General features: G+C 37.4%; 1 protein-coding gene across 8 annotated transcripts in view; it reads right to left on the bottom strand.

Moving 5' to 3' along the window:
* Window positions 1–1,728: 1,728 nt before the first annotated feature.
* Window positions 1,729–15,083, bottom strand: part of LOC110544380 (vomeronasal type-2 receptor 116-like) — a 35,226-nt gene continuing 21,871 nt past the window's right edge. The window contains exons 2-6 of one of the 8 annotated variants that reach the window (XM_060370868.1): window positions 10,833–11,112; window positions 9,640–10,446; window positions 8,543–8,767; window positions 6,602–6,725; window positions 1,729–2,636 (exon numbers count right to left, since the gene is read on the bottom strand). In XM_060370868.1, the coding sequence (XP_060226851.1) occupies window positions 1,729–2,636; window positions 6,602–6,725; window positions 8,543–8,767; window positions 9,640–10,446; window positions 10,833–11,112 (2,344 nt within the window). Of the gene's footprint in view, window positions 2,637–6,601; window positions 6,733–8,538; window positions 8,768–9,639; window positions 10,447–10,832; window positions 11,144–15,083 lie in introns of all 8 variants that reach the window. The other 7 variants (XM_060370869.1, XM_060370867.1, XM_060370866.1 and 4 more) reach the window with 7 other exon arrangements.

Here is a 15,083-nt window from a genome sequence, read left to right as displayed (position 1 = left end):
AAGGTGTTCAGAGAATTGTGTTGGAATATTGATGGAGAGTGTATTGAATCTGTAGATTGCTTTTGGGAGCATGGTCATTTAACCATGTTAATTATACCAATATAATATACTTATATACCATGACCACTGCACTTTCTTTCTTCAAAATGTATATTATTATACACATTTTTACTTGCTTTGTTAGGCTTATCCCAAGATGTTTTTGATGTTTGTAGCAATTGCAAATGATTTTGCTTTTCAGATTTCTTAGGCTTCACAGTTATCTTGGACTTCGAGGCTTCCCAGTCAGTTTTAGCTCAGTACTTGCATGTCCCTTATCTGAAATATGTGGTATCTTCAGCAATAGGGCATAGTTTCAGCTTCTGGGAGGCAACAAGGTGAATGTCCGCATTTTCAGTTTTGAGAATCTTTTGGGTTCCCTTGGAATATGATCAAACAATTTATTGTGCCTGATACTGATGCTCTTGAAAGATTATCTGTAGATATTGGGGATTGCTGTCAACCCAAACAGCATACATCTATTTAGTATTTATATCTGAATCTAGACATGTTTTATATGCATTTCTAATTTATTTTTATTATTTTTTTCAATTATACATTTTGATCACATTTAGGCTCCCTCTGTCCAATGCTCCTCAATCTTAATCATAAATCTATGAATCCGTTTCTTGTTTTTCTCTCTCTCTTAAACAAAACAATGCAAAATTGGAACTTATAGCAAACAAAAAAGAGTAAGACAAAATAAATATTTAAAGAGAATAAAACTCTAAATGCCCCAACATAACACTCGCACAACCAAAACCACTTGTATTTTGTGTTGTTTTGGCCAACTAAAACATACAGCACAACCATTCCCTGGAGTGTGGTTGAAACAACTAATGAAATTCTGTCATAAAAAATGATTTTCTTTACTACAGGTATAAATTGCAAAATATGTCTTGTTTAGAGACAAGATTTTGTCCTTCTTAGTAGTGGAATGCTTATGGCTTGTATTTTGGCAGGGCATATGAATGCTTCCAAACTTTTTGTAAATTCATAGGATCATAAGTCCATTTTTTCTGCATTATGATGCTATTTAAAATTTATCCACTAACTCAATCTTGTACAGTATTTCCACCGTCTTTTCCACATAGATCCCAGAGACTTCAGTGGTGGGATTGCTCTTTATGCAATGGTGGTAAGAATATTTCATGTGTCAACATTTGCTTATGTAATCAAATATAGAAGAGTTGACTTGTGGCCCAACTTATAGAGTCAAGCCTACTGACTAGCGAGAAAGGTTTTAGAAAGTACTCTGCATGCTACCAGAAGAAGAAGGAGGAGAAAGAAAGAAAGACTAACTGGTGCCCATTTGTTAATGGTTCCTCTAGTTCAAGCAAAGGGTTCATCTAAACAGCCCTCCTGAATCAAAGGATCATGGATTATCGAAGAAGAAATTTTGAAAAATATCTTGAGAGTCAAAGGATGAGGAAGCATACTGTGATAATGTCTTCTAGGAACTGCAGAAAGCATACAAAAAGTTATTACTCACATGACACTCAAGTTGTGAGCAGAACAAAGATGACACCAATGAATTTGTTAAACTAGATGGGGCGGGATCAAAGGTTTCAAACCTACTCAAAGAACTAGAGGTAACTGACAAAATCTTGGAGTTGTAACAGTGATCTTTCCCAGGGAAGGGAACAGAAATATTTTAAGTATAATATAAAACTTTAAACTATGAAGCTTTCAATACAGTGATTTATTGCTGTACTTTCGAAGAGAATTAGAATCTGGTCTCATCAAAATAACATAACACTTTGGCAGAAAGATGCACCCTAACAGCCCTGCACTGGAGGCCAAGATGGAGAAGACCTCCACAGCCACCATGACCTTCCCCTTAGTGCTGTGATAGACAGGGAGGAAGGTTATCCAGACACTGCAGAATACCAGCATGCTGAAGGTCAGGAATTTGGCTTCATTGAATCTGTCAGGCAGATTCCTGGCCAAGAAAGCCAGAGTGAAGCTCCCCAGAGCCAAAGAGCCCAAGTATCCCAAGACAAGGTGGAATGCAATGACTGAGCCTTTGTTGCATACAATGACGATCTGCCCATGTTCAGAGTGTATATCAGTATCAACATATGGAGGTGATGTTACCAACCAGATTCCATAGATAATAAGTTGGATGAGGGTACAGATGGGAATGACAAAGTTAGGTGCTCCTGACACCAGCATCCTTTTCATCCTTCTTCCTGGAGTAGTGAGCTTGAAAGCCAGGACCACAGTAATTGTCTTGGCTAAGACAGTAGACAGCGCCACTGTAAAAAAGACTCCAAATGTGGTCTGCTGCAGGATGCAGATTCCCATGTTGGGATGCCCAATAAAACACAATGAGCAGAGAAAACAGAAGATGATGGAGATCAGTAGGATGTAGCTGAGAATGCGATTATTGGCTTTCACAATGGGACTATCGTTGTACTTCACAAAAGCACCAAGTACAAGAGCAGTGAGTACAGAGAAACACAAGGACATGCAAGCCAGAGCCATCCCCAATGGGTCTTCATAAGCCAGAAAGGAGACCTGCCTCTGCAGGCAGTATGTGTGCTCTGCATTGGCATACTGGTCATCTGGACAGCTGACACATGTCTCCATATCTGCTGGTGAACATACAAACTCTAATAAATTTTCATCATAGTGTACTTAATAACTTAGTATGTATATAAATCAGAGAATAACACAATAAACATTTTATTATTTATTGCTTTAGGAAGCAGTGAAATCATGATGCTCTGTAACTATCCCTATGATGGAGCATGCCAACTTCACAAAAAGTAATGAAGAGAAAATACATATTCTTACTTATTAACTTTTATATTTATAAAAGTTTTTAAAATATGAAAAACACTTAATTTGTTGGTGCATTATAAATGATAATGTATAACAGCTGAGATTGAACTCTAAGCTTTAAGCTTAAACTTTAAGCTTATCAGACACAGATATTTGAGCTGTGCATGGGTACTGTTTTGAGTGAGAAATTTCCCTATATGCTCATAGGTTTGAATGTCACTACGGAATGGAATGATTTGTAAGGATTAGGAGATGCATTAGTTTTGGAGTCGGTTTGCTCTTATTGGATTAGGTGTCGCCTTGCTGGAGGTTGTATGTCACTTGTGTTATCCAAAGCTCAGGCCAAATCCAGTGACTCTCTCTTTGTGACACCTGAACATCTGGATGTAGGACACTCAACTACTTCTCCAGAACCATGCATGGCTGCATGCTTCCAAAGCTCTCTGGCATGATTATAATGGACTACCTCTGAAACTGTATGCAAGCCCCAATTAAATACTTTCTTTTATAAGTATTTTCATAGGCATGGTGTCTCTTTCTGACACTAGAACCCACAACAAGGCAGAAATACTAGAGAGGAATTGTATTACTGTGACAGGTCTGACCATTCTGCTGGTTGAAGGAATGTGAAGTTTGGTACTTTGGATTAGGGAAGTAGTTGAATGTTTTAAGTGGGGATTAATAGGCCTACCAGAAGGATTGTGGAAGACAATATAAGGGACATTTGAATACTTGTTGCCTAGGTCAAGAATTTTCAAAGTAGAAAATCAAAGAGGCTAAAAGACTGTTCTTTTATGATTTTGCAAAGAATGTTTGTGATTTTTGCTCTTGTTCTAAAAAGTTTCCCTGAGGCTAAATTGAAGAATATTGGTAGAGGAAATGTTAAGATAAACATATTTTGACTTCTTTGTGTGGATATTAGTGATCAGTCTTATATAGAAAAAAGAAGCAAGGGAAAATACAAAATCTCCAGTTTAAGGAAAAAAGAGCACTGGGAAGTATGTGGGGCTCAAGGAGATAAAAAAGTTTAAAGCCTGATACTAAATGAAATGACAAATAAATGGAATTATGCTAAATGGAATGCAAACCTCACCAAGCTAAATTTCCAATTTCTGAAAGGGAATTAAAGAGAAGCTCAGCAATGAGTGAAATCATCAAAATAGAAAGCTGGTGAAAACATAATTAAATAGGTTGGTGGAGTCACATGCCTAATAAATACAAAACTTTGGGAGCTTTAGCCACATAGTTGTAATTTTACAGAAAAGGATAAAATAAAGCGATTGTGAACTATCTCTCTCTATTGAGGGTTTATGTTGAGGTGTTTGATCCATGTGGACTTTAGTTTTGTGCAATCAATTGGTGCTTTCTCAGACAATTAGGAAAAAAGCTTCCTCAAAATCCTGCTATACCATTCCTAGGCATATATCCAAAATATGCTCAAGTACACAACAAGGGAAATTCCTCAACCATGTTGGTAGCAGCTTTATTTGTCATAGCCAGAATTTGGAAACAACCCAAATGTCCCTCAGCAGAGTTATAGATACAGAAAGTATGGTACATTTACATAATGGAATACTACTCAGCAATTTAAAAAAAAGGAAATTGTAAAATTGGCAGGCAAATGGTGGTATCTAGAGTGAGGTATCCCAGAAGCAGAAATACAAACATGGTATATACTCACTTCCAGGTGGATATTAGCCATGTAGTACACAGTATATGCTCACTTATAAGTAGATATTAGACATATAATATAGGATAAGCGTACTAAAATCTGTACACCTAAAGAAGCTAAGCAAGAAGGAGGACACAGGGTAAGAGGATGAATCCTCATTCATAAAGGCTAATGCAATAGACATCTGAAGATGGAGAAAAGAGGGAACAAGACAGGAGCCTAACACAGAGAGCCTCTGAAAGACTTTTTCAAGCAGAGTATCAAAGCATACACTTGAGACTCATAGCCAAACTTTGGGTAGAGTGCCGGGATTCTTATGAAAGAAGGGGGAGATAGAAAGACCTGGAGAGGACAGGAGCTCCACAAGGAGAGCAACAGAACCAAAATATCTGGGCCCAGGGTCTTTTCTGAGTCTGAAACCTCAACTCAGGACCATGCATGAAGATAACCTAGAACCTCTGCACAGATATAGCCCATGGCAGCTCAATATCAAAGTGGGTTCCCTAGTGAGGGGAAAAGAGACTGTCTCTGACATGAACTCAGTGGCTGGCTCTTTGATAACCTCCCATTGAGAGGGGAACACCCTTACTAGGCTACAGAGGAAGACAGTGCAGCAAGTCCTGATGAGACCTGATAGGCTAGGGTTAGAGGGAAGGGGAGAAGATCCTCCCATATTTGTGGACTTGGGGATGGGCATGGGAGAAGATGAGGGAGGGAGGGTGGGATTGGGAGAAAAGGAGGGAGGAGGCTACAGCTGGGATACAAAGTGAATAGCTGTAATTAATTTTTTTTAATTCAAAAAAGAAGCAGTGCATCTCATGCATCAAAATTCTGTTCTGTTTAAGTCAATCACATGAACAATTAATATAATAATTATAAAAGGGACATTTATTATCTCGATTAATTTTTATTCTTATGATGCCTGTCATATGAGATTCTCTAAATTCCTTTAATTTTGTCTTTGTAACTCACTTGTATATTAGAAACAAAAAAACATCCAAGCAATTCATAAATTTTTCATATGTCACAACATAAAATAGTTTTTTCTTAGATTTTTTTTTCAATTTAATGTATACATATAATATATCTGGATTTACTCTACCTCTTTATATCTTATATAATCAACTTGAGAATAGAGGGGATATATAGAAGTGGTTTGAGAGAGGGTAATGATTGGTGCTGAAGGGAAATAGGAAGGAGATGTAACAATTTTTCAATTAAATATATTTAAATTAGTTAAATTCTTATGTGTATGTGATATGCATGTGTGAAGGTGTGTGAATGATTGTGTGTGTGAGTGATTTTGGCATGTTAATGTGAGAACAGCTGCAGCTTTGCATACATTTGCATTTCAGAAGACAGACAAGGTTTTTTCTTCACTTTCCACTCTTTGTGGTAAGGTCTTTTTTATTTCCAGCTACATATTACAAGCTAGATATCATGCAGCACTAAGAATATCCTGAGCCCTTTCTCTATTGGTCAGTAGGAAGTGCCTACTGAAAACACTACCACATCTTTGAGTTCATTCTTGTGTCTGCACTCTGTCTTAATTCTTTCACAGAAAGTGCTTCATTCTGTACGCTATTCCCATGATCTTAAATACATTGTATTAAACAACAGCAAGAGCCTGAGCCTTGAGTGTGTGTCGCAGACCAAGCTAGAAGCCAAAATAAGATTGTGGGCTTAATTTGTGCAAAGGAAGAAGAAAGATTAGAAATGTGCATATCAACACTATGTGCAAAACTTTCTGGTAAAATACTACATTTTTTCATAAAAATTCTCTGGAAAATATAAAATATGTAAGCCTCATAATGTGAGCAAAAGGAGTGGTTTGAGGATCACAGAATATATTTATTGTGAACTCATGCTATGCTTTATATTAGTAAAATGTTTACATTAAAAATTCCAGCCTCATACTATTATTATTAGCAAAACACTTATATTAAAAATTCTGTGTTCATACTATGCTTGATATCAGTAAAATGGTTATATTAATAACAGATATTTTTTGTTTGTAGTTTTCTTTCAGTCCTTTTCAAAGTTCTAGTTTTAAAAAGAGAAGACAATTAATTTCAGCTAACTCTTCTGCACACAAACACGTACCTGTCTCATTGGAAACCTCATTCTCTGGGCACCAGACACAATCAAAGCAGCAGTCTGCTGTTTGATTCTGATGAAATTTCCTGAATCCAGGAGGGCACGTCACACTGCATGTAGAGGTGGGAACCTGAGGCAGTTAAAACAAGCATTGGTAACAGACATGGGTTATACACACTTGTGGAAAGCTGCTTCTGGCATGGCTATTTCTAGCTCAGCTGTTTTAGAAGTCATTGCCATTTTCCTTACTAACCAAGCTTATAGTTGCTATTTTTCTGCCACCTAGGACTTTCCCATGTAGATGACAGGCTGTTGCCATGGGAAACTTTAGGAGTCTGGTACATGGGATTCTGCTTTCTGGCCTTGGCAGAGATGAGTTTTGCTAAAGTTCCAGGACTATCCTTGACAGTCCACGGGAGAGGAGTGTCCTGCTCCTGAGAACTAGATAGCAAGTTTCATACAAGCCTGGGAGCCAGATAGTAATTTTTGTATAGCCTTGAGTGAATTCATGGACACCTTACGTAGGACGTAATTACTGACACTGTGAGGAGATTCTTCTGTGATTATTTTCTATTTAAGTGTATGCCTTGCCTTCATTAAATGAGACTTGATCTGAAACCCGTCTTGTATCCATTCTTCATGTCTCTTGTCCCACCCATTCTCAACCCTTCTTAGGGTCTCCTTTGACTTAACAGCAGGAAGGGTCACATACTCTTTTTTATCCTGCATTATTTATCAAATTCATAATCTGAGCATTTCCTAAAAACCTGTAATAAAATTGTTGACCATAGAAGATCTAGGACATTGTGTAACATTTTTATGTATAAATGTGTCATTGACAATATCAAATTTTGTTTATTCCTAAATTGATCCACAGAAATAAGTAAGTACTATAAATTGTTTTTGAGTGTTTATAGATCAAGAGCAAGGTCAATAAGTTGTGTGGCAAGGAAAGCATGATGGAAGAGTGAATGGAGAGGATAAAAATGAACAAATTAACTAACTCCATGTTTTCCTCCACTTTTGAAAGTCATTTAAGGTTCTTAAATTATTTTTTTTCTGATTGCTTTCGGGTTGATGCCCCAGGTCCCACCTCTGAGAAAAAGGTATCGGACGGGTCTGATGCTCTTTGGGTAGATGACACCTAAATGAACATCAGTACAAAGTCCCAATTTATTTCTAATATCAGAGATCAGACCTCTACTCTTGCCTGATGCGTCTAAAACAAAAAGGGGGAACTGTAGAGAGCTGCGGAATGCTATGCCTTAAAGATTGACTGGTTTCCGCCTTCCACCTTCCTGATGGTGAGTGCTCTCTGTCACAAACAATTCCACATTTGGCTAAGGCTGAGGATCTGGCTTGCTTCCATGTATGTGGACCTATCTGCATTGCCCACGTGGCACGCTGGGGTTGGCTACCCAGAGGCTATTTAAGCTGTGGGCTGGCTTTCCCCAGGGTCAGATGATTGTTCAAGGTTCCTGAATAAACTGCATTGAAAAAAAAAATGAACAAATTATGTAGGAGATTCTCAAACTTAAAAGAAATTAAACTTGCAATGAAAGTCTGGTATACAGAGAAATGTTTGTGAAGACAGATGCATCATAATCTTTATTATGCTATGGAGATGTACACAAAGAATCACCACATTTCATGTTTTATACCTAGTTACAATTTGTAATATTTTTGGAAGTTTTAATTCTGTATATATGTTTCTCTGATATGGGGTTAACTGTAATGTGATTTTTTTAGGTGTCTATGAAAGCAAGAGGCAAATACTCTCATGACCTACACTTAAAGATTATTGTGAGCCATCACACAGGGATGCTATGTACTGATCTTGGATCCTTTGTAAGAGCAGAAACTTTTCTTTCCCAATAAGCCAAAGCTCTAATGTCACAATTTTTAATAATATACATATACTAACATATGAAAGTTATGTGTACACACCGGTGTTGATCCCATAGCCAAATCTAAGTCTTCAGATATGTGTAGTTGTTGGCTCTGTGGCAAATAAGGGGAATAGCCTCCTATTTTCACCTTTAATCCAAAGCCTTGTGGAAAATTCCAAATGTTGAAAATGTCATACTCTGCACAGTGTTTTTTTCTCTGATTCATGTTCACCAGTTCTCCAACAGGGTTAGTGAATACAACATTCTCCAGCAGAGAAGCCACCTAAGTGAGATGCATCATTAGATAATTAACATATGTCCACCAATAAGGCCAAGAGACATTGTGAATATTGAATAATTTTCAATATATTCTAGAAAAGGCAACTATATTGACTGTATTCTAGTTAGAGTAAAACAAGGTATCTCATGGATAATTAAACTTAATTGTACTTCATCCATGTTTCACGGTGGAAACTGTCTGAACATTTAACAAATATTGAATAACCTAGTACAACAGCGGTGGATACTCCTTACTTGTATAAAAACTGCTAAACACTAAATAAGTGTAGATATTTTTGCTGAAATGTGTGTGTGTGTGTGTGTGTACCAAAAAAAAATTTAAAAAGAGAAGTCACAAAATTGACAGGGAGTAAGGTGTCTTCATGTTGTTGAAAGGAAGAGAAGGGCCGGTAAACCAAGAAATGCATTATACATATAAAAACAAAATTAATTTAATAAAAGGATTTATTTAGTCCTTAGTATTTAGTACATACTGAATTAACAATTCATACAAATAATTATCCATTATATTGACCAAAATATGTTTTGTTTCTTGAAAAATATATTTGCTTCTAGTTGTCAAATGAGAATTTTATGAAAAAAATCTTTAGCTACTATTTCCAATATTAAACTCATTTGGTAAAATGTAAAGGAACATTCTCATAAAAATAAGATATTCACACAAAAATGCTGTCAGTCATTAATTTTTAGTGTTGTACAGTCTATTTATCCACACAAAAAAATCTTGTATTGAGAAGATTTTTGCTACAGAAATTCTTGTATTGAGGGAATAGTGTCTGAGAATTTTATAAGAGCGTTTGTGGTGCCATTTAAAACTACCATAACTTCAGCATGGTGGAAAGTACTATTATTTACCTGCTGACAGTCAAGGAATTTTCCTATGAGTTCTGCTATTTGCTGAGACTCTATTTGTTGAAGAATAATTTCGTGGTAGGTATGAGCCACAGCATACACAGCATTGTATAAATTGTAACCTTCTTCACTTAGGACCATGTCAAATTCATGCTGTGATAACCATTCCAAAGAAGTGTTGGATGAACAATGATTCATTGTGCTTTGGATGATGTTGACAACTGAACAATTAAAATAATTCCACTTCTTTCTCATCTGAGAAATGTCTATTGGATATTTGGAAGTGTTCATTGTTTGAATAAAATTTCGAAATTTGGAAATCACTCTATTGTGGTGTGAAAAAGTGACAGTCCCATGGAAGGTATCAAGGCTGAAATCTCTCTTACTTGTGGTGACATCCCATTGTGAGGTGGTGATCCAGATTCTTTGTACACCTAAATATACCCATCGTCTGAAGCTGGCTTCAAGGGTAGAGTTCATTTCACCATAAATGATAACAACCTTTGCTGATGATGTCATGATTTCTTTATCATATGCTACAGCCCTTGTCATGTATAACTGTATGTCATCTGGAATGACATTTGTAAAAGCTAGACAGAGTCCATTAATTTGCATTTCTTCTCTCAAGTCTGAGAGAAACTGAGTTCCCTGGTCATCATTGGAGATGACCAGCCCTATCCAGGTCCATGTAAAATAAAGCATCAGAGACATCATGGCATTGGGCAAACATGTATCCTTGTGTGCTATCTGGTAGATATAAGGAAAGCGGACTTTGTCATTCAGGATAGGATGAAATCGTCCAAAGAAAACCTGAAGGTTGTGACACAGAGAAAGCAAAGTGAGAAAAATGATTAGCTAGAGTTTCATATGTAGATATGAATTCTGTTACTCACCTTTCAGAATTCCTGCAAAAGACAATTAAGATTGCCTTGTGAGTATCATGCATTATTCTTATGTTGTTCTATAATATGTCTTACAAGTCTGGACATTCAACAAATCATTTTCTGCATTTCTCCATTTCATCCACTTTTTGTAATACAGAGAAATGTTAATGGCATATAGATATCTGACTCCTTAATCCTCTAGAATATATGTTGATCAGCACACACCAATCCATACTGCCCATTCATTCTCTGTATGAACTTGGGATTGGCATTGATAAGCGATAACATCTCCTTTTTACCACACAGCCTCACCTTTGGTTCATGGAAAAATGTCACCAGTTTTACAGATGTAGTCCATGATGGTCCTGTAACGCCTACAAGACATCCAGGCACTCCACAGACATAATTAGGAAGAGGTTGACCACTGTCTTTTTGTGAAATTATTAAATCAATAATTCTTAATGTATTAAAACACATGCCAGCAGTGACAGAAAATAGCAGAGACATGTTGGGTAAAAGGTAAGGGTTTCTGTTGATCTCATCAGTAGCAAAAAGCAGTACAAGAACAAACTCATATTTCTGATTCGTTATTCTAAAAGAAGACAGGAGAATTATAAAGGATACTGCAAACATCAAATTTTCAGATATTTTGAAGTGAACATTTTAATATGCCCTCTCTAAATTTCTGTATAAATTCTATCTATCTTATTTTAAAAGTGTAAGAGATCTTTAAAGACGAAAGCATTTTCAGGATTCATCAAAATGAGTCATGCTGATTGAGAGCGTTATCATTGGAAATCAATAAAGATCTGGTTTGATCTCCTAGACTCATCTATGAACTAGACCTAAACAGTGAGTCTTCTACATGTCCATCTGTCTTGGAATTCTCATTCTATAGAAATATGAAAACCCCATGACTGGAACAGTATAACTAATTAATAGTAGTTTATGCTTTATTTTTAATTATTAAAAATAAGTATTAAAGGATTAAATCTAACAGATTTTATTAATCATATTTTCATTAATATATATAAATTCTCTTGACAGGTAAAGAATAAAACAATATATAATACAATGTTATTTGGCTTTCATGTTCATGTTCTTCAACATCATAAAAATCTCATTAAATCATATTTAATAATATCTATTACAAACAATAACATTTCAAATGCCTGAGACCAAATTATATTTTGATCTTTTAGGTTATAACTTGTAAACTATTATTTGAAAATGAGACATTAAAAGAGTATAAAATCTTAAAAGGGAATCACATATGAGTATATTCTGAAGACAGAATATTATACTTTCTGAAATGGAGTGAAGACATTTAAAAAGCATTATGTACCTGTAAGACATTGTCTAAGAATAAATTTTTACTCAAAAAAGAATATGATTGATTTTGCTAATTTCATGCACAATGAGTAAAATCATCAATAATGACATTTCCATGAAGATTTTGGAAAATGATTTTTAGTACCTTCAACTGTAAATTTTTATCAAACATGACATTTAAACTTATATAACCATTCACATCATATATAGAAGACCATATAACATATCCTATGGCTATTATTTCATTTTGGTGTATTTCTTACATCAATCTTCTCTTATATTTCTGTGTGTATTTTACTATTTTACTATGTCATATTGGTAAAACAAGCAGAAAATCCTATCAGACTAGGTTTAGCATTACAGCCTTCCTAATTCTTCAGCATTCTTTTAGTGAGTCAGAACACTGAGCCATGCTTCCTATGAAATTTGTTTTTCTAGAATCTTCCAAGATGGTGGTGACTAGTTTGCAGCTTAGCTGAAGGGGAGAGGACCCGCAACACAGAAATTGGTGAGTGAAAGGGCTGATCAACCCAGAAAAGAGTTATCTAGACTTCCAAGAAGAAAGAGACTAACCATGATCTGAGTCCATCTAGAATCAGGTCACGGCAGACTCCTCCTTGAGGAAACACCCAGAGAAGTGATTCCCAGGCACTTCCCAGCACCCAAAACCCTACTCCCTCTTCAGAGGAGAAAGGAGGCATCCACCAGAACCTGCAAAAGACCACACTGTCTGTACCCTAGCCCCAGCTAGAGCTACAGATCCCACCAAAAAAAAAAAAAAAAAAAAAAAAAACGACAAAACCGAAGATCGGGGCTGAGAAAACCCAATCCTTTCAGGCACTCCCCCAAGAACCAGAACGCAGCCATAACCCTGCTGTGGTGGAGTGAAGGGATAGAGAGGTGCACAGTGGTTTCACAGTGCCAGGACCCCAGTGCTGCTGGCTGCTCCTAGCAAACAAACTTCAGCTCGGGATCTGGGACTGTGGTCATTCAACGCGTCCTGAGATTCTCCCGGGTCCAGCGCAATAAGGTCTAGCACCAAGTCCTAACACCGGCGGCTCCCCTCCCCGACCCCTGGCATCAAAACCCCAGCTCAGGATCAGGACTGAAAAGTCCCAATCCCTTCTGGCACACACCTGAGAGTACCTCCATAAGCTTGCCCTAGCGGAGGGTAAGGTCAGAGGGGAAGGACAGAGAGGAAGCCTGCCACAGGACACAGCACCCCCTCTGTAGCTCACCCAGCGGCCCCTGGCAGAGAAACCCAAGCTCTGGATCTGAGGACACTCAATCCTACCTCGTACTCTCTCGGGATCAGCAAACATAGGTTCTACCGCCAGGCTACTTCTGGCAGAGAGATCTGGGCCCGGGATCTGGGATTGAGAACACTCAACCCAACTCTTTCCAGAGCTATCCTGGGACCAGTCAACATAACCCATCCTGGCAGAGGGAAAGGACAGAGAGGCAGCACACAGGAAAGATGAACACCAAGTCCTGCGGCCACAGTGTCACAGAGCTGACTGTTAGCCTACCCTCGAATTTTCCACAGCAGGACCAAATCAGAGAGTAGAGAGCAAGGGGAACCCCTGTGCATTCCAACTGCAAGAGAGTGAGTGAGCCTTCTAGGGAGAGTTTGCCCCAGATGCAGGGCCTCTCCACAGAAGCAACCAGATGAGATCCCTGCCACCCACACCCCTAGTGTGGGCTTCATAGGGATTCTAGGGATAGCAACCCCAACATTGAAGCCTCTGCCTTGTGGGTCCACCAGTGTAATCCAGGCAAACAATCTCTGGATCTCAGACAGAACTGCATAATAGTGGCCTGTAGGCCACTGCAATAGTCAGAGAATCTGCACATGCACACTGCGCACACTAAAAGCACATGGGAATAGCACCTGTGTCACATTCCTTACTTACGCAAAACTGAAACCACAACACACACTCCCAAACCAGTGAACCTCTCTCATCTTCCTGAAAAAACAGTCCAGAAAACAGAAAGAGACGATCATAGCCCGAACGACAAACTCGAGGAACAAACAGTGAGGGTTATAAATAACCAGATGGATAGAGGCAGACTTAAGAACACACCCAACAAAAATCAGGACATAATGACCTCACCAGCAACCCCACAAAACAATGGACACTTCAATTCACTAGATATACAAGAAAAGGACCTCAAAACTATGTTTCTCCAGCTATTAGAGGTCCATAAAGATAAAATGAACAAAGCCCTCAGAGAAATAGCCAAAGAAATCAAGACAAACAAAGAGGAAACAAATAGAGCCCTCAGAGAAATGACCATGAAAATTGAGGCAAAGAAGAAATGCACAAAGCTCTCAAAGAAATGTCCACACAAATGAAGGCAAATAAAGAAGAAATAAACAAAGTTTTCATAGAAATACAGGCAATTATAGCCAGAGGAGTAGAGGCACAATTAGTGATACATAGAGAGGAAATGGACAAAAAAAATAGAAGTGTCATTGAAAAGCAGGAATCCACATTCAAACAGATGAAGAAAATGGTGCAAGACATGAAAAAAGAATTAGAATCAATAAAGAAAACACAAATAGAGAAAAACCTGTAGCTGGAGAACATAGAGAAAAGATCAGGAACTACAGAGGTAAGCATCACCAACAGAATACAAGAGATGGAAAAAAGAATCTCAGGAGCTGAAGATACACTTGTGGAAATTGACAAGTCTCTCAAAGAAAAAAAAATAAATCAGAAAAGTTCAAAACACAAAACAACCAAGAAATCAAGGACACCATGAAAAGACAAAATCTAAGAATAATAGGAGTAGAAAACAAAGAAGACATCAGGCTCAAAGGTCTGGAAAATATTTTCAGGAAAATTATAGAAGAAAATATTCCCAACTTAAAGAAGGAGATGTCCATAAACATACAAGAGGCCTACAGAACACCAAGTAGACTAAACCAGAATAGAAATTCTTCACGTCACATCATAGTCAAAACACTGAACCTACAGAACAAAGAAAAAATTCTAAAAGCAGCAAGGGAAAAAGGCCAAGTAACATATGAAGGTAGACCTATCAGAATCACACCAGATTTCTCAACAGAAACTATGAAAGCCAGAAGGGCCTGGACAGAAATCATACAGTCCTTAAGGGACCACAGATTCCAACCCAGACTACTATACCCAGCAAAACTTTCAATCAACATAGATGGAGAATTCAAAATATTCCATGACAAAACCAAATTTAAACAATATTTAAATA

This window comes from Meriones unguiculatus, chromosome 17 (genome assembly GCF_030254825.1).
Source record: "Meriones unguiculatus strain TT.TT164.6M chromosome 17, Bangor_MerUng_6.1, whole genome shotgun sequence".
Taxonomy (NCBI): domain Eukaryota; kingdom Metazoa; phylum Chordata; class Mammalia; order Rodentia; family Muridae; genus Meriones; species Meriones unguiculatus.
The sequence above is the reverse complement of the archived record's forward strand: the minus strand, read 5'-3'. Positions and strand labels throughout refer to the sequence as shown.